Raw genomic sequence first — 25,143 nt, 5'->3', positions numbered from 1 at the left:
GAGGTACAGCAGGGCATCATGAGATACGGGTCCTGGATGATGTAACAAAACAAAAACAAAAAAAGTCAATAGCAGAGGTCGACCGACTGAATGATTTGGACTCCAAAGTCCCATTCAGGGTTTATTCTTAGCTGCACGAAAGAGTGGGAGAACAATTTTTTCCCCCAGTGGCCCTAATCCTCTTCCGTAGGACCGCCCTTCATCATTCCACCAACCTTATTTAATACACCCAGCAAAAGAGTGCAGTTAGACTCGTAAATTTAGTCCTTTGCTCCGTCTAAATCAGGTAGTCCTCTGGATTTGTCCTCGGTTTTGTGTGTGCATAATTTTACTTTCCTTTGTCTTCGCGTCTTGCTTTGACTTTCTCGCACACAGCAAGTAAAGCGTTTTATGTGTCTATCACTTTTGAATAATGTCTTCTTGTGAATAAAGTAGCTTGTAGTCTAAAATAAGTGAGCAGAGAGTCGCTGTTGACAAGTTTCTGAAACGGGCTGTACCGTGTCTGGTGTCTTAGCTTCAGTGGGTGGGGCAGCTCCAATGGTGGTTTCTGTCTGTATGCGCTCTCCTACAAAAGTCACTTTTTCTCGATACTTTAATCTAAAGTCTCTTGTTGTGTTTTCGGTATGTAATGCTGTAGCAGTTTAAACGGTTGTTTGCATGTTACAGGAAAACACCATCAACCATGTCCGCCGTCAGCAGCTCAAACACAGCCTTTGCCTTGGAGCTGTTCCGCACTCTGAGCCAGACAAACCCTGCTGGAAACATCTTTGTCTCTCCTCTGAGCATCAGCTCAGCCCTGGCCATGGTCTACCTGGGAGCTAAAGGAGACACTGCAGCTCAGATGGCTCAGGTCAGCTCACTGTCACTTATTACCTGCATCACGCCATCAGTTGATCAGCTAGCATGCCTGTGAAACTTCAAGCCCTCGTTGCAATTTAAAGGCAGTTACGGAAGTTGAGCTGCCACCCAGGCAAAAAAAAAATAAAATAGAGCCATATCACATTATCACGTCAAAACTTCATTGTTCTAACAATATACCATCATGTAAGTACAATATACTTTTCACGTTTGAGCAACATAATATCACATTATTATAATATGCATACCTATCACGTTATAACAAAATCTCCCCATACCTCAATCAAAGCATAAAATAGAACTAATTCCGATAAACGAACCATTTTTTCGAACACTGATCTCCACTGTCATCCACTTCACTGTTTTAAGGCAAACATGTATCATGTTCGAAAAATAAAACATATGTTATAACGTGAAAACTTTTTTGTTCAAACAATATAATTATCACGTTCGTAACAAAATAATATTTATATTGTAATAACGTGATATTATGTTGTTCAAACGTGAAAAGTATATTGTTAGAACAATTAAGTTTTCACATTATAACGTGATATAGCTCTATTTTTCTTTTGCCTGGGTGGCAGCTCTATGCTTCTGTAAGCAGTCGACCTGTTTCCACAAAATGTCTTGTCAGATGTGGCTGTCTGTGTTTTTCCATACAAAAGGAATCATCCATCCATCCATCCATTCGCTTCCGCTTATCCTTTTCAGGGTCGCGGGGGGCGCTGGAGCCTATCCCAGCTGTCATAGGGCAAGAGGCAGGGTACGCCCTGGACAGGTCGCCAGTCTGTAGCAGGGCTCAAAAGGAATCATATCTTTTCTTTTGTTTTTATCTTTTTAACGACAAAATCTGAACTTTTTTTCTAGAAGAGTGCTATTTACAGACAAACTGCACAACATTCAACTTTTGGACTTTTGTTAAATGTGTTTGAAAAGCTCAATTTTCAGCAATTTGTGTCTAACATATGAAGCTAAAATGTGTTATACAAATGGCATCAAAGTACATATAACACACAAACAGTATAGTTACTGAGAGCATGATGCTCAGTGAGATTGACAGTATGTTAAATGTTATTATTAAACATGTTGCTGAAAGAATAAAGTTGTCCAGTTTCTGCCTTTGGACCATAAATTGTTACATTATAGTCGCTCAGGCTCAGTGTCACATCCTTTCAGTCTTTGTCTTCAATGCCACACAGGCCCTCTCATTCAGCTCAGGTGAAGGCGTCCATGCAGACTTCCAGAAACTGAACGCTGACATCAACTCACCATCTGCATCCTACATCCTGAAACTAGCCAACCGTCTTTATGGAGAAAACACTGCCCACTTCCTCCCAGTGAGTGTCCACATCAATGATTCTCTTCATAAAGTTCTTCATTACAAAGACTGGATTAATAAACACATGTCTGCTCTCTGCAGGACTTCCTTGAAGCCACACAGAAGTACTACCAGGCAGACCTGAAGGCTGTGGACTTCATCGGAGCTCCAGAGGCGTGCAGAGCAGAGATCAACAGCTGGGTCGAGCAGCAGACAGAAAGTGAGAATGTGCATCTTCCACAGCCTGAACAGCAGGGAATCATTTTAACATCCTCTGTGGATTATAATGAAATATTGTTGCGTTTCTGTATTTCCTGTCAGATAAGATAAAAGACCTTCTGAAGCCAGGAACAGTCAACACAGATACCAGACTGGCTCTGGTCAATGCTGTGTACTTCAAGGGCAACTGGAGGAACCCATTTGAGGAGGCAAACACCAAAGAGATGCCCTTTAAAATCAGACAGGTAGAAATTTAACTGAAGGTTACAAAATCAGGACAAAAAGTGTGAATACAGGAAACAGTTTCAAAGGCTTAAGGTAAGCACCATCAGACGCTTTATGATAACATGATCTGGTCACCTGGATTTCCTGTGTGTCAGAATGAGACCGTACCAGTCCAGATGATGTACCAGAGGAAGAAGCTTCCCTACAACTACATTGCTGACCATGATTTGCAGATCCTGGAGCTGCCCTATGTGGGTGAGGAGCTCAGCATGTTCATTCTGCTGCCTAAAGAGTCCTCAGACGGCTCAGACCCTCTGCTGAAGGTACACAGCCTAGAAACAAGTTCCTGTAAAGAAAAGCCACAAAAACTCTTCTGCTTCACTTTAGTTTACTTTATTAAATTTGATCATTGAAGAATTTAACAGACAGCTCCTGATTTCATGTATAAAATGAATTTAAATATGAGCAAAAGAAATATGACAAAATGTATTAACTGTGTTCCAGCTGGAGAAGGAGCTAACACAGGAGAGGCTGAATGAATGGACCGACAGGAAAAACATGAGGACCCATTTAAAAATTCGCGTTTATCTGCCAAAATTCAAGCTGGAGGAAAACTACGTGCTGAATGAACCTCTGGCTAAACTGGGTATGAAGGACGTGTTCTGTGCAGGAAGAGCTGATCTGTCTGGCATGAACGGTGAAGGGGGGCTCTTCCTGTCTACGGTGGCCCACAAGGCCTTTGTGAAGGTGAACGAGGAGGGCACGGAGGCCGCTGCAGCCACATATATTTTTGTCTTCGGTTCTCGTATCGCACAGGACACACACTTCACAGCAGATCACCCCTTCCTCTTCTTCATCAGACACAATGAGACCAAGTCCATCTTGTTCTTTGGCAGATTCTCATCTCCTCAGTAGACAGAAGCAGCAGAGGAAGATGATGTTGCAATTCAAATAAATACATCTATGAAATAAAGTAAATGGAGTTGTGTTGTGATGTTTTGCTAATTATAAAACTGTATTTTTCTCTGGAACATTTTATTACTTAATCAGACACACAACTGTCTCTTCTATTAAAAACAAAATGTGCTTTTACAAAATAGATGGTACTTGTATAAAATCACAAGTTCTAGCAGCTTTAGAGAACATAGATACTGTGTCCTCCAGACTGAAGAGGAAACTCCAACTTATTATCAAGAGTCTGCATCTCTGATGGTATGATGGTGCAGTAGTGTCTATGGAAATGGCAGCTTGCTCTGGAAAGGCCCCAGCAATGCTGAAAGGTATATACAGGGGTTAGAGCAACATGTTTTTCAGGGAAGCCCTTGTATGTTACAGTATACTAAACTGCATACTGCAGCTATTACAACAGTAATGAAAAGTGAGCAGCTAGAATCCAAGATCAGATAAAATCTAGTAGCTGCTCTCATCAGATGTTCACAGACTGTTGTTAAAAGAAGAGACAATGCTACACAGTGGCAAACACGACTCTGTGCCAACTTTTTTGAGACATGTTGTTATGATGTTCAAAAGAGCTTTTTATTTTTGCTGAGGAAAGGAAAGGTCCGTTTTTAGCTGCTGTATGTCGGACCTGATAGACGTGAGATCTCTGCAAACGCTTCCGTCAGCTCCTTCTTAAACAATGCTGAAATTTCTTCACGAAGTTCAGAGAGCAGTTCAGCCTTCGTGAACCTCTCCATATCGATGGTCGGCGTGTCGGACGGCCCAGGCTGTGGCGAAGTTTTACCACGAGGCGGGGATGCAGTATTAGCAGCAGCCCGCAAGTTCGGCTGTGAGGTGTTTGCGTTCTTACCAACTTTTTGCGACATTGTTTTTGCTTTTGACATTTACAATCTTGTCTTGGAACTATAAGAAACTGTTAACATATATATATATATATATATATATATATATATATATATATATATATATATATATATATATATATATATATATAATTTTTAAAAAGGTCAAAATGTGCTTGGAAATACTAGTTAATAACTTGACTCTGCAAGAGCTGCGTTGGATGCAACCTACTCCATGCTCACCTCAACCGGAATTCCCTGTATACAATCCTGCCTTGGTGCAGCCCACCTACCTGTCTTCTCACGGGGCGGCTGCCCCTCCTATGTCAGCAGCACAACGACTGGAGACAGAAGTTCAAATTCTCAAACAGGCACAAGACAGCTTCCCTATTGAAGTACACACACTTAAATCTGGGAAAGAGGTGCACAAAGACAGCAGACTGAGCAAACTTTCTCCAGAATATGACAGTCAGCTTGGCCTCATACGAGTAGGTGGACGTCTCCGGCGAGCAGAGCAGATGGACACTGACACTCTGCATCTTATTGTGTTGTCACCAGACCACCCTACTACTCAGCTCATCATCAAAGACTATGATACATGTCTCCTGCATCCTGGCCCAGAGCGTGTCTTTGCTGAATTGAGACGCATATATTGGATTTTAAGAGGCAGACAGGCTATAAGGAAGCATCAGCATCGCTGTTTGGAGTGTAAGAAGTGGAGAGCCAATCCTGTTTCACCGAAGATGTCTGATCTTCCTGCTACCCGCTTGCGATTACATCAGCCGCCATTCTGGTCCACAGGAATTGACTGTTTTGGCCCTTTCACTATAAAGATAGGCAGGAGACAAGAGAAACGGTGGGGCATTATATTTAAATGCCTTACGACCCGCTGCATTCACCTCGACCTCCTCACTGGTATGGACACTGACTCCTTTCTCATGGCTCTGTACAGATTTATTGCTCGAAGAGAAAAACCCTTTGAAATACTGAGTGACCAGGGCACCAACTTCAGAGGAGGAGACAGAGAGCTGCAGGAGGCATTCAAAGCGATGGAGCCACGACTGCAGGAGAAGCTCAGTGAACAGAGCATCACTTTCCGCTTCAACCCTCCGCATGCTCCACATTTTCGGGGAGCCTGGGAACGGGAGATCCGTTCAGTCAAATCTGCACTTCAAGTAGTTCTCAAAGGTCAAGCGGTGCCAGAGGATTTGTTGCTTACCGTTCTTATTGAAGTAGAGGGCATACTTAATTCGAAGCCACTGGGATACGTTTCCTCGAATATTGCAGATGTCGACCCAATTACGCCAAATATGCTGCTCATGGGGCGGCATGATGCTTCCCTTCCCCAGGCAGTTTATGGCACCAGAGAAAAACTTGGAAGGCGCAAATGGCGTCACAGCCAAGTCATAGCGGATCACTTCCGGACTCCGTTCACTCAGCGCTACCTGCCTGGACTACAGCATCACCAGAAGTGGAACCAGACTACTCCACCTTTGAAAGTGGGACAAACTGTCATGGTGGTGGACTATCAGCTCCCACGGGCTTCCTGGCCCGTAGGACAGGTAACACAGGTGTTTCCCAGCCTGGATGGACAGGTGCGAGTAGCTGAAGTCGCCATTGGGGAACATAAATACCAATGGCCTGTGTCAAAACTTATCACTTTATCTGAACTGTCAGCTGAATGTCCTTAGTTATATTCACATGGTTTTTTTTAATGTTTACTAATGTGCTGTATAAAACCCCTGTGATTTGTGTATATAGACTGTTCCACGCACCCCCTCTAACTACTGCTAAGATGGTACATTCCTCCCCTCCTGGGTTTTGTGTTTGCGCTGTGTGTGGTGAGGCGTGGTCGGCGGTGCCGTGCGGAGGCCCCTGCACTGCATCCGCAATCACGCCAGCCTGGTAAAACACGGGGACTCAGGGCCAACCCCCTGAGTCCCCGTTGTGTTGTTGTTGTTGTGGTGTGGAGTATTTGCGGCTGGCAGCTTGAGAGCTGCAGTCGCGTGTAATAAAATGGCTCAAAACTGTCACCCGTGGGCTTGCCGTGTCTCATTCACACCACACGGTGGTTCACCGTGATAGCGCTGGTGGAGCTGGTTTGTTGTACTGAACATGTGTTGCGCGTGTGTGTGAAGGATAAATAAGTGCCTTGTATTTCTTTGCCCTATGGTTGTAACTTATCATATACTTGCCCATGTATGTTGTGTGATGCTTGCATAGAGTTTGCCAGTGGTTTGTGTAGCCACGAGACACTGTAGTTACTCACGTTGAATTGACCAAAACGGCGCCACCCTTGTGGACTAAGCTGCCCAAAGTAAAGATGGAGTCTATCCCTGTGCAGCAGCCCATTTGTGTCCACCAGGGGGTGGTGTTTAGTCATTTTTGAATTAGATTTTTCTGTTCAACCCTTTCTGTATTATTTAGACCAGTTTGGTTTACTTTAATTGTTTTCTAATTGTAATTTCAGTTGTTTTACAGAACCACAGACACACTCACATAGATTCATACTTCGTTAATTATACGAAGATTAAAGATCACAAATGTTCTGAAGATGTTTTGGATTAAAGGAACCCAAATTATCATGGCTGTGGACCCCTCTTTCATCATATAAGTCACCTGTGCCTTCTGACCGAGAATAGGAATATCCTGCTGTAATTTGCCAGTTTATTAAGCACGCACATGTCCAGTTCAACTGAGATGAGAGAGATGCCCTCAGAACTGAAATTTTGTCAGTGAAATAGTTAAAGAAAATTATCACAAAGTACAGGGGAAGCATCCCTATGAGTGAAGGGGCAAGGGGTTTATGGACTGGCATTGACTGGTTCCTTGTTTTATGGTATTTTACTCTTAATTGTTTATATTTTAATCATGCTTTTAGAAGGAGTTGTATCTTAGAGTGTGTTTGTTCTTGTTTCTTTTAGATCTCATTTACTGAGTTTGATGCTTTATACGCTTCGATTTATAGGTTTTGTTGGTTTTTTGCTTTAGTAGAGGCACAGCCGCTTGTTGTAGGGCAGGGGTGGGCACCGAGGGCCGGTGTCCCTGCAGGTTTTACATGTGTCCTTGAACCAACACAGCTGATTTAAATGGCTAAATTATCTCCTCAACATGTCCTGATGTTCTCCAGAGGCCTGGTAACGAACTAATCATGTGATTCAGGTGTGTTGACCCAAGGTGAGATCTAAAACCTGCAGGGACACCGGCCCTCGGGGCCTGGAATTGCCCACCCCTGTTGTAGGGGGTAAGTACGTGTTGTGGAATCCCCCCTGATGGATGTGGGTGTACACACTGGGAAAGGGGTATAACGCACCATTCAGATTGCAGTGAGGCCACACAGGTGAGTAATTGGTGGCACCCTTTGGCACTCCTCCCTGTAGGTTGCCTCCCCAATTGGCTGGTCTCCACCATTTTGTTTAATTATTTTACCGAGCTGCTAATTTAACTAGGTTAGCACTGTGGCAGCGACACTTGTCCTTTTAATGTTTTTTAATAAAGTGTTTTAATTAACAGTTTTGTATTGCCAGCCCTGCTACCTAAGAAGTTCTCTGGTGTTACAGCTCTATGCTTTTAGTAGTTTTGTCTAATAAACTTTGATTTGTGAAATTGACCTGCCTCACCTCTGCTTGCTAATAATGAGCCTGAGTGCCTCTTGTAACTGGTGCAGCGTTAGCACTGGCTATAGTAATCTCTCCTGGGGTGTAACTCTCTGCCCAGCTGTCGTTGTCAACACCATTTAGTCACCTTTATCGGTTTTCCGCCTTCGCGCCTCCACACAGTCTTTCTGCCAGATTCTTGAATCTTCTCCGTTTGATAGTCCGCTGAAGGCCACGGTCATCTCTTCTGCTGGTGCATCTTCTCCTGCCACATTTTGTCCTTCTGCTAGACTTTCCATTGATATGCTTGGACACAGCACTCTGTGAACAGCCAGCCTCGTTAGCTATGAACTTTTGTGGCTTACTCATCCCATGGAGGGTATCAATGATGCTCTTCTGCCCAGTTGTCAAGTCTGCAGTCTTCCCCATATTGAACCTAACTGAGACAATTGAACCAAAGTGAAGCAATTTAATGACACCGAGGAAAAACTTTGCAGGTGCTTTGAGTTTAGCACAAGTTGTGTGTGAAACTCAGTTTAAAACATTCATGCCCTGTAAAATTTGGGCCGATGTCTGAAGTTTTTGAATTCCTGTTTTTTGTTTGTTTTATGAGCTGGAAGCCCAAATTATGTACAAATAAAAAAACTAAGCACTTGAAATCATTTAAGTTGTGGGCCTTGAATCTATAATCTATGAAAGTTTAACGTTTTGAATGGAATTATGAAAATAAAATTTTCAATTATATTCAAATTTTTTGGAAAGTGTCTGTATTAAACACAGCGTTCAACACCATTTCTCCATATCTCTGTTTAACAACTGAGAATCACAGACTTTACTGATATCTGATTAACTGAACTGCTTCTGCTGTTCAGTATCAACATTTCTTAAATGATGCTCAGGCCTGCAGGGCTGTAGCACACACTACAGATATAAATGACATTAGTCACCTGTCCAGTCCAGATTATGTATAAGAAGCCGCCCTACAACTGCAATCCATGACCAAGATATGCAGATGCTGGAGCTGCCCTACGTGGGTAAAAAAGCTCAGCAGGTTCATTCTACCCAGTATCCCCCAGAGTCTTGAAGATTGTGGTGGTGAAGATGAAGACTGGGGTTTGACTAAAGCGCTCACTGAGGTGTCTAAGGTGGAGATGGGGAGGAGTTGGGTTTCAGGAAAGAGAGTGGGAGGACAGCCTACAGAAAAGAATGCAGGCAGCCGAGGCTCACAGAATAAAATACTTGTTAACAGGAGGTTAAATGTCACTAAAGAACGAAAACACAGAATATCATGTATCATGTCAGATGTGTAAACTGAGAAAAATTGATAATTTTAATCAAAAAAAAGGTCTTTCTGAACATCATGACAACATATGTCAAAAAAGTTGGCACAGAGTCGTGTTTGCCACTGTGTAGATTTCTTTTACAACAGTCTGTAAACATCTGATGAGAGCAGCTACTAGATTTTTGTCTGATCTTGGATTTTAACTGCTGATTTTTCATTACTGTTGTAATAGCTGCAGTATGCAGTTTAGTATACTGTAACAAACAAGGCCTTCCCTGAAAAACATGTTGCTCGAACACCTGTATATACCTTTCAGCATTGCTGGGGCCCTTCCAGAGCAAGCTGCCAGTTCCATAGAGACTAATGCACCATCATACCATCAGAGATGCAGACTCTTGATAATAAGTTGGATTTTCCTCTTCAGTCTGGAGGACACAGTATCTATGTTCTCTAAAGCTGCTAGAACTTGTGCTTTTATACAAGTACCATCTATTTTGTAAAAGCACATTTTGTTTTTAATAGAAGAGACAGGTGTGTGTCTGATTAAGTAATAAAATGTTCCAGAGAAAAATACAGTTTTATAATTAGCAAAACATCACAACACAAAACTCCATTTACTTTATTTCATAGATGTATTTATTTGAATTGCAACATCATCTTCCTCTGCTGCTTCTGTCTACTGAGGAGATGAGAATCTGCCAAAGAACAGGATGGACTTGGTCTTATTGTGTCTGATGAAGAAGAGGAAGGGGTGATCTGCTGTGAAGTGTGTGTCCGGAATGTAACATTTAAACCACATCACAGCATCTGTGGCTGCTGCGGCCTCCGTGCCCTCCTCGTTCACCTCCACAAAGGCCTTGTGGGCCACCGTAGACAGGAAGAGCCCCCCTTCACCGTTCATGCCAGACAGGTCAGCTCTTCCTGCACAGAACACGTCCTTCATACCCAGTTTAGCCAGAGGTTCATTCAGCTCGTAGTCTTCCTCCAGCTTGAACTTTGGCAGGTGAAGGACAACTTCTGACTCAACTTCCATGTTTTTCCTGTCGGTCCATTCATTCAGCCTCTCCTGTGTTAGCTCCTTCTCCAGCTGGAACACAGTTAATACATTTTGTCATATTTCTTTTGCTCATATTTAAATTCATTTTATAAATGAAATCAGGAGCTGACTGTTAAATTTTTTTTTTTTTTTTTGCCGCCTGTCCCGTTTGGTTCTTTTGCCATCAGAATTATTGTCTGAAGGCAAAGAGAGAAGCCCAACGGAATTACTTTACCAAGTGGACCATCCGTGCCTTGCCGCATTGGTCCATTTGATTGACCTTTGTTGTCATTATTTATTTTACTTTCAGTCGTTACAGACGGGACAGACATGACCGGGGGGAGGGAGGGAAACAAAGACAGCGGGGAAGAGGAATAGTGATGAAGGGCAAAGAAAAGGGGGGGGGGCAAAAAATCCAAACATTTTTATATATCACCTGTTGAGAGAAAAAAAAAGAAAAAAAAAAAAGAGAGAAAACAAGCAAAGAAAAACAGCAATATAATAAACACACCATCGTGATACTCTGTGTATATAGTAGTAAATATTAAATAATGAATATTATTATGCAACACGTAACATTTACAGCGCACAGTGTTCTTTGAGATACAAGCCAAAAAGGGTGCAGTTTGTGTCTGTGAGCACCCGTGTGTACACCTGTGAGCATGAGCGCGCTTGTATTTATGAAGCATGAAGCAGGTATGGAGGATATCCAGGCTCCAGACATCCAGAGGCCTGTTAAATTCTTAAATGATCAAATTTAATAAAGTAAACTAAAGTGAAGCAGAAGAGTTTTTGTGGCTTTTCTTTACAGGAACTTGTTTCTAGGCTGTGTACCTTCAGCAGAGGGTCTGAGCCGTCTGAGGACTCCTTAGGCAGCAGAATGAACATGCTGAGCTCCTCAGCCACATAGGGCAGCTCCAGGATCTGCAAATCATGGTCAGCAATGTAGTTGTAGGGAAGCTTCTTCTCCTGGTACATCATCTGGACTGGTACGGTCTCATTCTGACACACAGGAAATCCAGGCGATCAGATCATGTTATCATAAAGCGTCTGATGGTGCTTACCTTAAACCTTTTAAACAGTTTCCTGTATTCAGGCTTTTGATTCAGATTTTGTAACCTTCAGTTAAATTTCTACCTGTCTGATTTTAAAGGGCATCTCTTTGGTGTTTGCCTCATCAAATGGGTTCCTCCAGTTGCCCTTGAAGTAGACAGCATTGACCAGAGCCAGTCTGGTATCTGCGTTGACTGTTCCTGGCTTCAGAAGGTCTTTTATCTTATCTGACAGGAAATACAGAAACACAACAATATTTCATTATAATCCACAGAGGATGCTAAAATGATTCCCTGCTGTTCAGGCGGTGGAAGATGCACATTCTCACTTTCTGTCTGCTGCTCGACCCAGCTGTTGATCTCTGCTCTGCACGCCTCTGGAGCTCCGATGAAGTCCACAGCCTTCAGGTCTGCCTGGTAGTACTTCTGTGTGGCTTCAAGGAAGTCCTGCAGAGAGCAGACATCTGTTTATTAATCCAGTCTTTGTAATGAAGAACTTTATGAAGAGAATCATTGATGTGGACACTCACTGGGAGGAAGTGGGCAGTGTTTTCTCCATAAAGACGGTTGGCTAGTTTCAGGATGTAGGATGCAGATGGTGAGTTGATGTCAGCGTTCAGTTTCTGGAAGTCTGCATGGACGCCTTCACCTGAGCTGAATGAGAGGGCCTGTGTGGCATTGAAGACAAAGACTGAAAGGATGTGACACTGAGCCTGTCTGCCATTTCAGCACCATGTTTAATAATAACCATTAACTGACTGTCAGCATCATGCTCTCAGTAACTATACTGTTTGTGGGTTTTATCGACTTTAATGCCATTTATATAACACATTCCATCCTCATATGTTAGACACTAATTTCTGACGTCCCACTGGGAACATCTTGGGGTTCAGTGTTTTGGATGTATGCATTTATTTATAAATCTACCGAGGACAAGAATTATGCAGTTTGTCTATAGCCAGCATTCTTGTAGCAAAAAAGTTCAGATTTAAAAAAAAAAAAAATTTTTTTAAAGACAAAAACAAAACAAAAGTATTTCTTCTGTATGGAAAAACACAGATAGCTACATCTGACTGCTTTTAAAATTGCAACGAGGGCTTGAGGTTGCACAATCATGCTCGCCGATCAACTGATGGCGTGGTGCAGATAACAGTGAGCTGACCTGAGCCATCTGAGCTGCAGTGTCTCCTTTAGCTCCCAGGTAGACCATGGCCAGGGCTGAGCTGATGCTCAGAGGAGAGACAAAGATGTTTCCAGCAGGGTTTGCCTGGCTCAGAGTGCGGAACAGCTCCAAGGCAAAGACTGTGTTTGAGTTGCTGACGGCGGACATGGCTGATGGTGTTTTCCTGTAACATGCAAACAACCATTTAAACTGCAACAGCATTACATACAGGAAACACAACAAGAGACTTTATATTAAAGCATCGAGAAAAAGTGACTTTTTTTTAGGATCGCGCACACAGACAGACGCCACATCCGAAGCTGCCCCACCCACTGAAGCCAAGACTCCGCACACGGTGTAGCCCGTTTGTCAGCAGCGACTCTGCTCACTTATACGAGACTTAAAGCTACTTTATTCACAAGAACTTATTCAGAAGTGATCGCCACAGCGGGTAGCTTCGCTTGTTCGACTTGATCGATTTTTTTTTTTTAAAGTATTATTGTTATTTTTTTAATTTTAGTTTTTAATTAATTAATTTTTTTTTGTAAATTTCAGACCTTTCTGACGCAAATCCAAGGGGATATGCCTTACCTCGAGCCGGGGATCTTTCGCTATGATAGGCGGATGTGTACACTGTGGAGACACGGCAACCTAAACGAGACTGATGCTACTGATCTGTGAGTCTATGATCGATCTATGAGTGCACTGAAAACAGAGACTTTCCGGAAGTAACCCCGCCACTACGGGAAGAATAAAGAAAGTCAAAGTTGTGCATTTATTTTAACAACCGGAGCTGTTTTCACATTGGCTGGTTTCTGCGACTGTTATAACAGAGTTTATGACACTTTATAGTTTCATATCGATCTATCTATCCATGTATATTCTAATTAATCACAGGTGCATTTAAATACATTTTCAAAAATAATAATAATAATAATGATAATTTCAACATAAAGTGGATTTTTCCGTCTTAACCCATTGGACTCACAATACCTCCAAGCTTATTTACTGTCCGTCTCTTTCAGCCAGTTACTTACACAAACTAGCCTGTTCAAAGCTCAAGACAGCTCTCTTTTTTGTTACTATGTGACCTGCAAGTGAGAAAAGTCTCTCACATTAGACAGAAGTGGCAGGATTAATCAGATACTTGCGGGCCAGGACAGACAGCTGCTCTGTACAAACTCAGGGCCCTGTTACACAGGGCTTCCTCATCAGAATTAGAGTCTGAAGACAATGAAGAGAGGAGGAGGCTCTTTGTCTTTGCTGGCTCCTTTGTGGTGGCATTTTTATACTGTTCCTGCAGCAGGGCCTCAAGGCTGCTCCAAAACTCTTTTCACTCTCCCCTTGCAAGACACTTTAAATCCTTAAAGCGTGGGTCAAGCACAGTAGCTATCTTGAGCCGCTGACGGTTGAGTGTAGCTACATGTTGGGATAGGACCTTCGTAAAGGCAGAATAAAAATTTCACCATGTAGTTTGAGTCATCATTGGAGACCTCCATGGTGTGATGCAGGTGGCAGAAAGCAGGTAAAACCACTGAACATGAGACATGTGTCTCACCTCCAAAAGCTCGGTCACAAACCCGTAGTAGACAGTTCAAGAAAGTAGTTATTAATCTACACAATAAGGCCAGACTTCTTACCCTATCTCTAAGGGAGAGGCCAGCCACCCTTCGGAGGACGCCCATTTCTGCCGCTTGTATCTGAGATCTCGTTCTTTCCAGTGGGATTAAGGAGGTCCTAGAAGTATTCCTTCCACTGCTCAACAATATCCTTAGCTGAAGTGAGCAGCACTCCAACTGCACGATACATAATGCAGGTAATACCCCCCGAGTTGCCTGACGATTTGACAGAATCTGTTCAAGGCAAACCGAAAATCTTCTTCCATGGCTTTTCCGAACTGCTCCCACACTAGAGTTTTTGCTTCAGCCACTGTCCGAGCTGTGTTCCGCTTGGCCTGAAGGTACCCATCAGCTGCCGTCGAAGTACCACAGGCTGACTAAGCTCAATAGGACTTCTTCTAGAGCCCGATGGTTCCCTTCACCTCTGGTGTCCACCATCTGGTTCAGGGGTTGAAGCAGCTTCAGCAATGGAGATGCTGAACATGGTTCATTCAGACAGAAGGACCCCAGTCTCCCTTGGAATGCTGTTAGAGCTCTGCCGGAGGTGGGAGCAGAAGATCTTGTGGATGGTGGCCTGTGCTAGGCATTCCCAGCACACCCTTACTTTACGTTTAGGCGCTCCAGGTTTGTCCAGCATCTTCCCCCACCACCTGATTCAACTCACCACCAGGTGGTGATCAGTTGACAGCTCAACAGCTGAGTTTGCCCAAGTGTCCAGAACATGCGGCCGCAGATCTGATGATACAATTACAAAACTGACCTGCAGCCTGGGGTGTCCTGGTGCCACGTGCACTTATGGACACCCTTCTGTGCAAACCACAGTTTGTTCATAACTAACACCATGTTTGAACATAAGTCCAGTAACAGAACATCACTCCAGTTCAGATCTGGCAGGCCGTTCCTCCTAATCACGCCTCTCCAGGTATCACTATCCGTGCCCACATGAGCGTTGAAGTCTCCCAGTAAGATGACAGAGTCCAAGAAGGCCCAGTACTCTGACCTGTCATTTGGTATATAGCTGCAGGCAACAGGGACTTCCCTACAGAAGGGTAGGCCCATGTCCCTTTTTTGGACTAAGGCAGGGCCCCAGTAACCCTATCCCAGGCACGGTGAAATGTTCTCTGTATCTTCTACTGATAGGGGCTTTTGAACTGGTCTTTGTCTGGGCCGTCACCTAGGATCAATTTGCCATGGGCAAAAGCCTCCCACAACATAGTCCCTGGGGTCCTTGGGACACACAAACCCCTCCATCAATATGGTAGCGATCCACGGAGGGGAATTATTATACATATAACATTCAATTTACAACAAGGTTTCAACATTAAACTTGTCGATGGTAGCATTTAATTTTTGAAAACGTGTCATTATGTGAACTGTAAGAGGTTTTAGAAGCATATGAGGCAAAGGAGATAAGTTGATGATGGCGCTTGAAAATGCGTCATTGCCTTTCAGAACGTGTCTTTAAGGACCAATCAGGTCACATCACAGGTAACCGATGATGTCATTTATACCTGCATCCATGCAGGCCTGAGTATCATTTGAGAAATGTTGATACTGAACAGCATAAGCAGTTCAGTTAATCAGATATCAGTAAAGTCTGTGGTGCTCTGTTGTGAAACACAGATCAGGAGAAATGGTGTTAAAAATTAAAACCTGTGTGTAATTTAGAATGCCAATTTAAAAAAAAAAAAAAAAAAAGTGTGTGTAGCATTCCCTCTTCTTTTAACAAGAGTCTGTAAACATGTGATGAGAGCAGCTGCGAGATTTGTCTGATCTTGGAATCTGGCTACTCATGATAGCTGCACAACACAGTATCCATGTTCTCCAAAGCTGCTAGAACTCGTGCTTAAGGTACCTTTGTTGACTGTTCCTGGCTTCAGAAGGTCTTTTATCTTATCTGACAGGAAATACAGAAACAATATTTCATTATAATCCACAGAGGATGCTAAAATGATTCCCTGCTGTTCAGGCTGTGGAAGATGCACAGTCTCACTTTCTGTCTGCTGCTCGACCCAGCTGTTGATCTCTGCTCTGCACGCCTCTGGAGCTCCGATGAAGTCCACAGCCTTCAGGTCTGCCTGGTAGTACTTCTGTGGGACTTCAAGGAACTCCTGCAGAGAGCAGACATCTGTTTATTAATCCAGTCTTTGTAATGAAGAACTTTATGAAGAGAATCATTGATGTGGACACTCACTGGGAGGAAGTAGGCAGTGTTTTCTCCATAAAGGCAGTTGGCTAGTTTCAGGATGTAGGATGCAGACGGTGAGTTGATGTCAGCGTTCAGTTTCTGGAAGTCTGCATGGACGCCTTCACCTGAGCTGAATGAGAGGGCCTGTGTGGCATTGAAGACAAAGACTGAAAGGATGTGACACTGAGCCTGAGTGACCCTAATGTAACAGTTTATGGTCCAAAAGCAGAAACTGGACAACTTTATTCTTTCAGCATCAGGTTTAATAATAACCTTTACCACACTGTCAGTCTCACTGAGCATCATGCTCTCACTCACTATACTGTTTGTAGGTTTTATGGACTTTGATGCCATTTATAAACACAAATTGCTGATGTCAGACTGGGAACATCTTGGATTCAGCATTTTGGCCACATAAACAGAGCTTTTCAAACATGTTTAACGAAACCCCAAAAGTTGAATTCTGTCCATTCTTTTCAGTAGGTTTATGAAAGTTTATAAGACAGCCCTGGTTGATAGGTTTGTAGCTTTAACCTATTCGCTGGAACGTTGGAGGCAATGTGATTACACAGCAAGCAAGACACGAGTAGGCAACATTCTTAATGTTTCACGTGCACGGGAGAGAACTGGACAGGCGCCGTTCCTTCGCTTGACCCCAGTTGCTCTTGTCCGCTCTCCCGTAACACTGCTCTTTTATTGTGGTTACATGAATATGCATAGGTTCATTAACATATGACCTCTTATATAGGTATGCATGTGAACAAAGAATACCGTGTGTGTGTGTGTGTGTGTGTGTGTGTCAAACTGTGTCAAACTGTGACCCCAGGAAGACTCCCCAGAGCCGTCCATCTAAACAAAAAGGCTCTTAGACTCAAACAGATATACGTGTGTTTGCTATACCATATATCAGCAAGAGAAGATACGACCTCTCCTAGGAGGTGTGTGATCTATGCCAGAACACTCTGAAGAGGAGTGAACGCACTCCCCTCTTCATGCTATACAGAGTTGTTACAGACCTCCTAGGATGAGACATTCTTTCAATCTACAAATGATTATATACTTCTAAGCATATATAAGTAGATATTTCTAAGTATAAATGACAATCAACAATACAAATCTAACACTGGTCTCACATGAAGGTGTGAAATTTCTCCAAAGATATAAATATATATAAAAGAACCAAACAAACCAAAACAAGAACAGACAGCAACATCTGATAAGACATTTTGTGGAAACAGGTGAAACTGACTGCTTTTAAAATGCAACAAAGGCTTGAAGTTGCACAGGCATGCTAGCTGATCAACTGATGGCCTCGTGCAGGTAACAAGTGACAGTGAGCTGACCTGAGCCATCTGAGCTGCAGTGTCTCCTTTAGCTCCCAGGTAGACCATGGCCAGGGCTGAGCTGATGCTCAGAGGAGAGACAAAGATGTTTCCAGCAGGGTTTGTCTGGCTCAGAGTGCGGAACAGCTCCAAGGCAAAGGCTGTGTTTGAGCTGCTGACGGCGGACATGGCTGATGGTGTTTTCCTGTAACATGCAAACAACCATTTAAACTGCAACAGCATTACATACAGGAAACACAGTAAGAGACTTTATGTTTAAGCATTGAGGGAAAAAAAACCCTTCAGGAAGTAACACCATCACTGCTGTGAGAATATAGAAAATCACCCTAATCATCTGCCAGCTGTGCATTTATTTTAACAACCTGAGCCGTTTTCACATAGCTGGTTTCTGTGACTTAAGCACGCTTTACTCACTGGGTGCGAGAAATTCAAAGCAAGATGAGAAGAGAAAGAAAAGTGAAACTCGTAGACACATAAAACGAGGAGAAGCACAGGAATGAGGAAAGCGTGTAAATAAGGTTGGTGGAATAAAAAAATGCAGTCCTACGGAAGATGATCAGGGCTTTAACAGAAAAGGAAAAAAGTGGGGACTTGGGACGAATTTTCTTACAGAATTCTGAGATTCAAGTCCCCACTTTTTTCTGTTTCCAGTGGCAGTGGAATCTTCTTCTAGTGATGGCTTATTTTACAGAGAACAGCATGACTAGATCTCGTGTGTAAACCTGAACTCAGGTCGATCGACTCTGACGGGAACGGTTGATGGGAATGTTTCAGAGAATGAAGTTTCTCTAGTGCAGTTCATTGTTAATTTATTTAGTTCCCACGAAACCTGGAGCCTGTTCTAAAAAGCATATTTACAGTCTGACTCTAATCTCGGACTGTAAGTGCAACTCACAGAACAGAGTGCCTCCTCTCCGATCTGATCATTAACGACATATATTACGGCTCCTCCAAACCGACGGCCGCGGCAGGCTAAACATGGGGATGCTGACGACACGCAACAATAACGCAGGAAATGCACTTCTGAGCTACTGTTCTCTTTACTCAACCATTATACTATTCAAACCACACTTCAGTACATGGGATCCAATGTAAAACAACTGCACAAAGAAAGATGACTGCCACTCTCAAAGTGTTACACCAATTATTATGCCAAATTGCGATATCCACCCGCAGAATCAGACAAACTGCGCATTCAGTTGCGGTCAACAGAAAGTGTTACCCCATGCTCACCTTACCTTTCTGCTCATCAAACAGCAGGTGCGCTGAACAGGTGAGTGCAACAACATTTACTGTGTACCAACAACCGTGCACCAATGCAGTGTGTGCATTTTAAACCAACCCTCTTAACCCCAAAAAGGAAAAACTCACATATGGCTCCTACAACATATGCACATACGTACATTCCTCTAAAAAATCCTCCTGTGTTCTGGCCGGAAATGTTTCCTCATTGCTAACTGGTGTTTTTTTTCTTCTTCTGTTACATCATCCAGCACCTGTATCTCATGATGCCCTCCTGTAACTCTGTTAGCCGACTAACATCCTTCAAGGCTTTCCTGATTCTGGTATCCAGCTTTCTTCTTCTTCATGACGGGCATTCTTGATATTCAGGGTGAGTTTGTTTTTCGAGCAATGAATATGTTAAATGTAAAAACAAAAAACAAAACAAAAAAGAACAACACTAAAATATTTTTTTCTTCATTGCTGATTGGAAGCATATTGAAGTGATGGCTATTCTTAAAACCTTCAACTTTAACTGTTAACAGATGAAAGTGTCATATATTAAAAATGACGAGAATTATTTAATAACTGTAAAACAGCCCAAAATTCTCCTTTCCATGAAAGAACAGCAGCACACACAGCTGCATACAGTGTAGGAGTGATGGAGTTTTCAGAGTGTCAGCAGATGGCGACAGAGAGCTTGTGAGAGGACCCGGCCTGACTGTGGAACTGTAATCTTTTTGACCTCACAGACTTCAGTAGAAATGGAACTCTTTGCAACCATAGGTAATGCTGATTGCTGTCCATTAAAAAGAATGCAGGTTTAAGGACACTGCAGTGCACTTGCTTCTCATTTCAGACCTCTGTATCCATGTCCATATTTTACAATGTCTGAGTTCCAGCAAATACTTTATTGCCAGTTTTAGGTAATTAATGTGAGTCCGTTTCTTTCAACGGCAAAAACGACTTTACTTTTTCTTTTTTTTTTAACATATGTCTCCCATGAGGAGTCAACTGTTTAGTGGAGTGCCCATTGAAACTGATCATAAGATCAAAGTCATAATTTAAATTTTGTTGAGATGCCCTGCTCTCTGTATCAAAATTCCTCTCCTGATATTGCTGCACCTTTACCTCTCTCGGTGCACGTGGATGTATTATTATATACAAAGTGATTACCAGTTCTGTCTCTCCTTCATCTGCAGCTGATTCTTCTCATTTCAAAGCTGTATGTATGAAGCTTCTATCAGAATGTTAAAGTGGTGTGCTGCATGTTGCTGTCTACAGCCTGAGGATCATAAAAATAACAGTGGCTCCTCGTTCCTCGTTGCTCACACGTTGCTCATTTGGAATGCTTAGTCCTTCCTGCTTGACTCATTGGAAAGTTTTCCAATGTATTATCTAGACTGCACTTAGCTAGTTTCAGTCATTATGCAAATATACTGTTTATAAGATTTGGGGAAACCTGCAGTCAGCTGAGACTGAAGAAGTCACTTGGATGAGTGATGAAATGTTTCGCCCACTGAAAACGCTACGTCCAGATGAACAGAATCAACTTTTTGGGATTTACTTACCTGGATGATTGAGCGTGCATCAAGACGTTCTTTTGATTTGGTTTAATAATATGCTGCAGCAGAGAGAGCACTCTGGTCAAACACCAAACTCCTCTCTGAAGATGGGCGCTGCCCTGTGCCTTATATGCAAAGTGACAAAACATACAGACAAAGACATTCCACAACACTTACACATTGCCACATCACGTGGGTCTATACCTTTAGCTCATCCTCCCATATAGAGAGTTATGACCTTGTTTTTTACTTAACCGTCACCTAAAGATTAACTTCCTGAAGCCTCCTCCTTCTTCTATGAGTAAAGGAGAAGGAGTCCCACTATTTGTCTAATCCCCACAACGCCTGGATGTCTCTAACTTACTCACAATGATCTAACTGTGTTTGTGTAATAAAGCATAAAACACATATGTGATGCTATCATATATGTATATAACTAAATGACACAAAAAGTGATATTACTAAAAGTGAAATTGCAAAAACATGTGATCATTAATAAAATAAAGAAATTTGCATCACACCCACCTCCTCAGTCATGCTGGTTATCATGATTGCCACTGAAATAGTTTATCAGCATTTGGGTTTTTAGGTTTTTTATTTCAAAATTATGTCAATATGTGTTGTGCAATTTCAGATTTCTGCTGAGGGGGCTCAGTGACTAATTTGCTGGACCTGGATGCCCAAGGCTCTTTCATAACCACGACACTGCTTCAGCGACAGGCAGGATTCACATGTTTGCATCATCCTTGCACACTACTGTGTCACTGTTTCCTGATAGGAAGGTACATTTAGCATTGCTTTCATATCCTCCTGAGAACCAGCTTGTTCATTTATTTCCTCTGCAATGGACATTTGTTTTTAGTCTATGTCTTTTGACTCATTTGAGATATCTTACTATGTCCTGATCTACTAAATAGAGGCCATCCCGGGCTTTCCATTGATGCCTGATGTGTTTGGGTGGTTTCTTATAGCTTCAAAGAGGAAGGAAATCATAAAAAAAGTTCAATGGAAAGATTCTTTTGTACTCGGTTCTGAGGACGATATATCCACATGAGTCATTGTATGGAAGTTCATTCAATCCATCATATTGAGCCTTTTATATTATTTTCTGATTTTTTGATGCTGATTTTCTGCAAAGTGAAACTTCATAAGTCTGTACAGGTTTTGCTTTGTGTAGCCACATGTGGAGTTTCTGTGCATTGTAGGCATGTTAATGATTAAATGCTGCACATCTTTCTTTGCTCATTGTCCATTAAATGTTGGCTGCCTCACCTGCTTGGCTGTCTGAATCCCACACGTCACGCCACAAATCACGCTTGTTTTCTCATGAGTAATTAGTTTTGGCTGTCACTGTCACTTGTTACTGTCATTACTGCAGTCCAATCATCTTCTTGCCTGCCTTCTTCGAACCATCAGCCTTCGTGTCGCATGGTTTAAATCTGTGCTCTCCATCATTTTCATGGATTGTAGTTGCAGGGCTTCTCCTTCATCTACATAATCTGGACTGGACAGGTGACTAATGATGTCATTTATATCTGTAGTGTGTGCTACAGCCCTGAGCATCATTTGAGAAATGTTGATACTGAACAACATAAGCAGTGGAGTTAATCAGATATCAGTAAAGTCTGTGATGCTCTGTGTTTAATGTATAACCCCAATTTAAAAAAAGATGTTGACAGACTATGTAAAATGTAAATAAAAACAGACTGCGATGATTTTCCCACATTTTATTCTCAGCAAAACACAGAAAACACATCAGATGTGTAAACTGAGAAAAACTGATAGTTTTGAGTAAAGAGCATCATGACTGTCTCAAAAATGTTGGTACAGAGTCGTGTTTGCCACTGTGAAACATTCCCTCATCTTTTAACAAGTCTGTAAACATGTGACAAGAGTAGCTGCTAGATTTTTTTTGTGATATTGGATTCTAACTGTTCATTTGTCATTGTGGCTGTAATAGCTGCAGCATGCAGTTTAGTATACTGTAACATAAAAGGCCTTCCCTGAAAAATATGCTGCTGTAATAACTGTATATATTTTTCAGCATTGCTGGGGCCTTTCCACCTACTAGAACTTGTGCTTTTATAGAAGTACCATCTCTTTTGAAAAGCAAAATATTTTATAGAAGGTACACAAACGTGTCTGATAAGTAGTTAAATATTTCAGTGAAAAATACAGTTTTATAATTAGCAAAACATCACAACACAAAACTCAATGTGCTTTATTTCAGAGATGTATTTATTTGAATTGCAACATCATCTTCCTCTGCTGCTTCTGTCTACTGAGGAGATGAGAATCTGCCAAAGAACAGGATGGACTTGGTCTTATTGTGTCTGATGAAGAAGAGGAAGGGGTGATCTGCTCTGAAGTGTGTGTCTGGTATATAACAACAAGCGGTGATCACAGCACCTGTGGCTGCTGCGGCCTCTGTGCCCTCCTCATTCACCTCCACAAAGGCCTTGTGGGCCACCGTAGACAGGAAGAGCCCCCCTTCACCGTTCATGCCAGACAGGTCAGCCCTTCCTGCACAGAACACGTCCTTCATACCCAGTTTAGCCAGAGGTTCATTCAGCTTGTAGTCTTCCTCCAGCTTGAACTTTGGCAGGTGAAGGACAACTTCTGAATAGGTGCTCATGTTTTTCCTGTCGGTCCATTCATTCAGTCTCTCCTGTGTTAGCTCATTCTCCAGCTGGAACACAGTTAATACATTTTGTCATATTTGTTTTGCTCATATTTAAATTCATTTTATACATGAAATCAGGAGCTGTCTGTTAAATGATCAAATTTAATAAAGTAAGTAAGCATGTTTCTAGGCTGTGTACCTTCAGCAGAGGGTCTGAGGACTCCTTAGGCAGCAGAATGAACATGCTGAGCTCCTCACCCACATAGGGCAGCTCCAGGATCTGCAAATCATGGTCAGCAATGTAGTTGTAGGGAAGCTTCTTCTCCTGGTACATCATCTGGACTGGTACGGTCTCATTCTGACACACAGGAAATCCAGGCGATCAGATCATGTTATCATAAAGCGTCTGATGGTGCTTACCTTAAACCTTTGAAACTGTTTCCTGTATTCAGGCTTTTGATTCAGATTTTGTAACCTTCAGTTAAATTTCTACCTGTCTGATTTTAAAGGGCATCTCTTTGGTGTTTGCCTCATCAAATGGGTTCTTCCAGTTTGAATACAGGAAACTTTCAAATGTTTATGGTAAGCACCATCAGAAGCTTATGATAACATGATCTGATCGCCTGGATTTCCTGTGTGTCAGAATGAGACCGTACCAGTCCAGATGATGTACCAGAGGAAGAAGCTTCCCTACAACTACATTCCTGACCATGATTTGCAGATCCTGGAGCTGCCCTATGTGGGTGAGGAGCTCAGCATGTTCATTCTGCTGCCTAAGGAGTCCTCATATTGGTCAGACCCTCTGCTGAAGGTACACAGCCTAGAAACAAGTTCCTGTAAAGAAAAGCCACAAAAAAATTAGTATTAAATTTGATCATTTAAGAATTTAACAGACAGCTCCTGATTTCATGTATAAAATGAATTTTAATATGAGCAAAACAAATATGACAAAATGTATTAACTGTGTTCCAGCTGGAGAAGGAGCTAACACAGGAGAGACTGAATGAATGGACCGACAGGAAAAACATGAGCACCTATTCAGAAGTTGTCCTTCACCTGCCAAAGTTTAAACTAGAGGAAGACTACGTGCTGAATGAACCTCTGGCTAAACTGGGTATGAAGGACGTGTTCTGTGAAGAAAGAGCTGACCTGTCTGGCATGAACGGTGAAGGGGGGCTCTTCCTGTCTACGGTGGCCCACAAGGCCTTTGTGAAGGTGAACGAGGAGGGCACGGAGGCCGCTGCAGCCACAGGTGCTTTTATGGGGCCTGGCTGTTGTTATATACCAGACACACACTTCAGAGCAGATCACCCCTTCCTCTTCTTCATCAGACACAATAAGACCAAGTCCATCCTGTTCTTTGGCAGATTCTCATCTCCTCAGTAGACAGAAGCAGCAGAGGAAGATGATGTTGCAATTCAAATAAATAAATCTCTGAAATAAAGGACATTGAGTTTTGTGTTGTGATGTTTTGCTAATTATAAAACTGTATTTTTCACTGAAATATTTAACTACTTATCAGACACACATGTGTCTCTTCTATAAAAAACAGAATGTGCTTTTAAAAAATAGATGGTATTTGTATAAAAGTTCAGGCAGATTTGGAGAACATAGATACTGTGTCCTCCAGACTGAAGAGGAAAATCCAGCTTATTATCAAGGGTCTGCATTTCTGATGGTATGATGGTGCATTAGTGTCTATCAACTGGCAGCTTGCTCTGGAAGGGCCCCAGCAATGCTGAAAAATATATACAGTTATTACAGCAGCATATTTTTCAGGGAAGGCCTTTTATGTTACAGTATACTAAACTGCATGCTGCAGCTATTACAGCCACAATGACAAATGAACAGTTAGAATCCAATATCACAAAAATTTAGCAGCTGCTGTTAAAACAAGAGGGAATGTTTCACAGTGGCAAACACGACTCTGTACCAACATTTTTGAGACAGTCATGATGCTCTTTACTCAAAATTATCAGTTTTTCTCAGTTTACACATCTGATGTGTTTTCTGTGTTTTGCTGAGAATACAATG

General features: G+C 42.3%; 3 protein-coding genes and 1 long non-coding RNA gene across 8 annotated transcripts; 2 read left to right on the top strand and 2 right to left on the bottom strand.

The window, feature by feature from the left end:
• The first annotated feature begins 128 nt into the window (after window positions 1-128).
• Window positions 129-24,558, top strand: LOC100709899 (leukocyte elastase inhibitor). 3 transcript variants are annotated; one of them, XM_025899474.1, is made up of 8 exons: window positions 129-286; window positions 667-850; window positions 2,058-2,195; window positions 2,279-2,396; window positions 2,498-2,640; window positions 2,776-2,943; window positions 3,125-3,388; window positions 24,346-24,558. In XM_025899474.1, the coding sequence occupies exons 2-8, from the start codon at window positions 683-685 to the stop codon at window positions 24,493-24,495; spliced, it is 1,149 nt and encodes a 382-aa protein (XP_025755259.1). In that variant the 5' UTR covers window positions 129-286; window positions 667-682; the 3' UTR covers window positions 24,496-24,558. The 3 variants fall into 3 exon arrangements, with proteins under 3 accessions (XP_025755259.1, XP_019202117.1, XP_003453583.2); XM_019346572.2 differs by lacking the exon at window positions 3,125-3,388 and having other exon boundaries at window positions 24,082-24,558; XM_003453535.5 differs by lacking the exon at window positions 24,346-24,558 and having other exon boundaries at window positions 3,125-3,609.
• LOC109195105 (leukocyte elastase inhibitor-like) lies at window positions 9,914-17,908 on the bottom strand. Of its 3 annotated transcripts, none has more exons than XM_019346565.2 (7): window positions 17,701-17,908; window positions 12,551-12,745; window positions 11,919-12,056; window positions 11,718-11,835; window positions 11,474-11,616; window positions 11,171-11,338; window positions 9,914-10,387 (listed from the first exon to the last, which is right to left on the bottom strand). In XM_019346565.2, the coding sequence occupies exons 1-7, from the start codon at window positions 17,866-17,868 to the stop codon at window positions 9,977-9,979; spliced, it is 1,341 nt and encodes a 446-aa protein (XP_019202110.1). In that variant the 5' UTR covers window positions 17,869-17,908; the 3' UTR covers window positions 9,914-9,976. The 3 variants fall into 3 exon arrangements, with proteins under 3 accessions (XP_019202110.1, XP_019202112.1, XP_019202111.1); XM_019346567.2 differs by lacking the exon at window positions 17,701-17,908 and adding an exon at window positions 13,142-13,278 and having other exon boundaries at window positions 12,551-12,734; XM_019346566.2 differs by lacking the exon at window positions 17,701-17,908 and adding an exon at window positions 12,848-12,879 and having other exon boundaries at window positions 12,551-12,734.
• Window positions 18,073-22,136, top strand: LOC109195109 (uncharacterized). Its single transcript, XR_002056782.2, has 3 exons — window positions 18,073-18,218; window positions 19,194-19,312; window positions 21,121-22,136. It is a non-coding gene; the product is annotated as an uncharacterized LOC109195109 (long non-coding RNA).
• Window positions 22,500-23,821, bottom strand: LOC112841731 (leukocyte elastase inhibitor). The gene is made up of 4 exons (XM_025899571.1): window positions 23,766-23,821; window positions 23,603-23,675; window positions 23,309-23,467; window positions 22,500-23,175 (listed from the first exon to the last, which is right to left on the bottom strand). The coding sequence occupies exons 1-4, from the start codon at window positions 23,819-23,821 to the stop codon at window positions 22,765-22,767; spliced, it is 699 nt and encodes a 232-aa protein (XP_025755356.1). The 3' UTR covers window positions 22,500-22,764.
• Window positions 24,559-25,143: the final 585 nt, after the last annotated feature.

Source organism: Oreochromis niloticus, linkage group LG17 (genome assembly GCF_001858045.2).
Source record: "Oreochromis niloticus isolate F11D_XX linkage group LG17, O_niloticus_UMD_NMBU, whole genome shotgun sequence".
Lineage (NCBI taxonomy): Eukaryota > Metazoa > Chordata > Actinopteri > Cichliformes > Cichlidae > Oreochromis > Oreochromis niloticus.
Note: the sequence above shows the minus strand (reverse complement) of the source record. Positions and strands in the feature narration are given on the sequence as shown.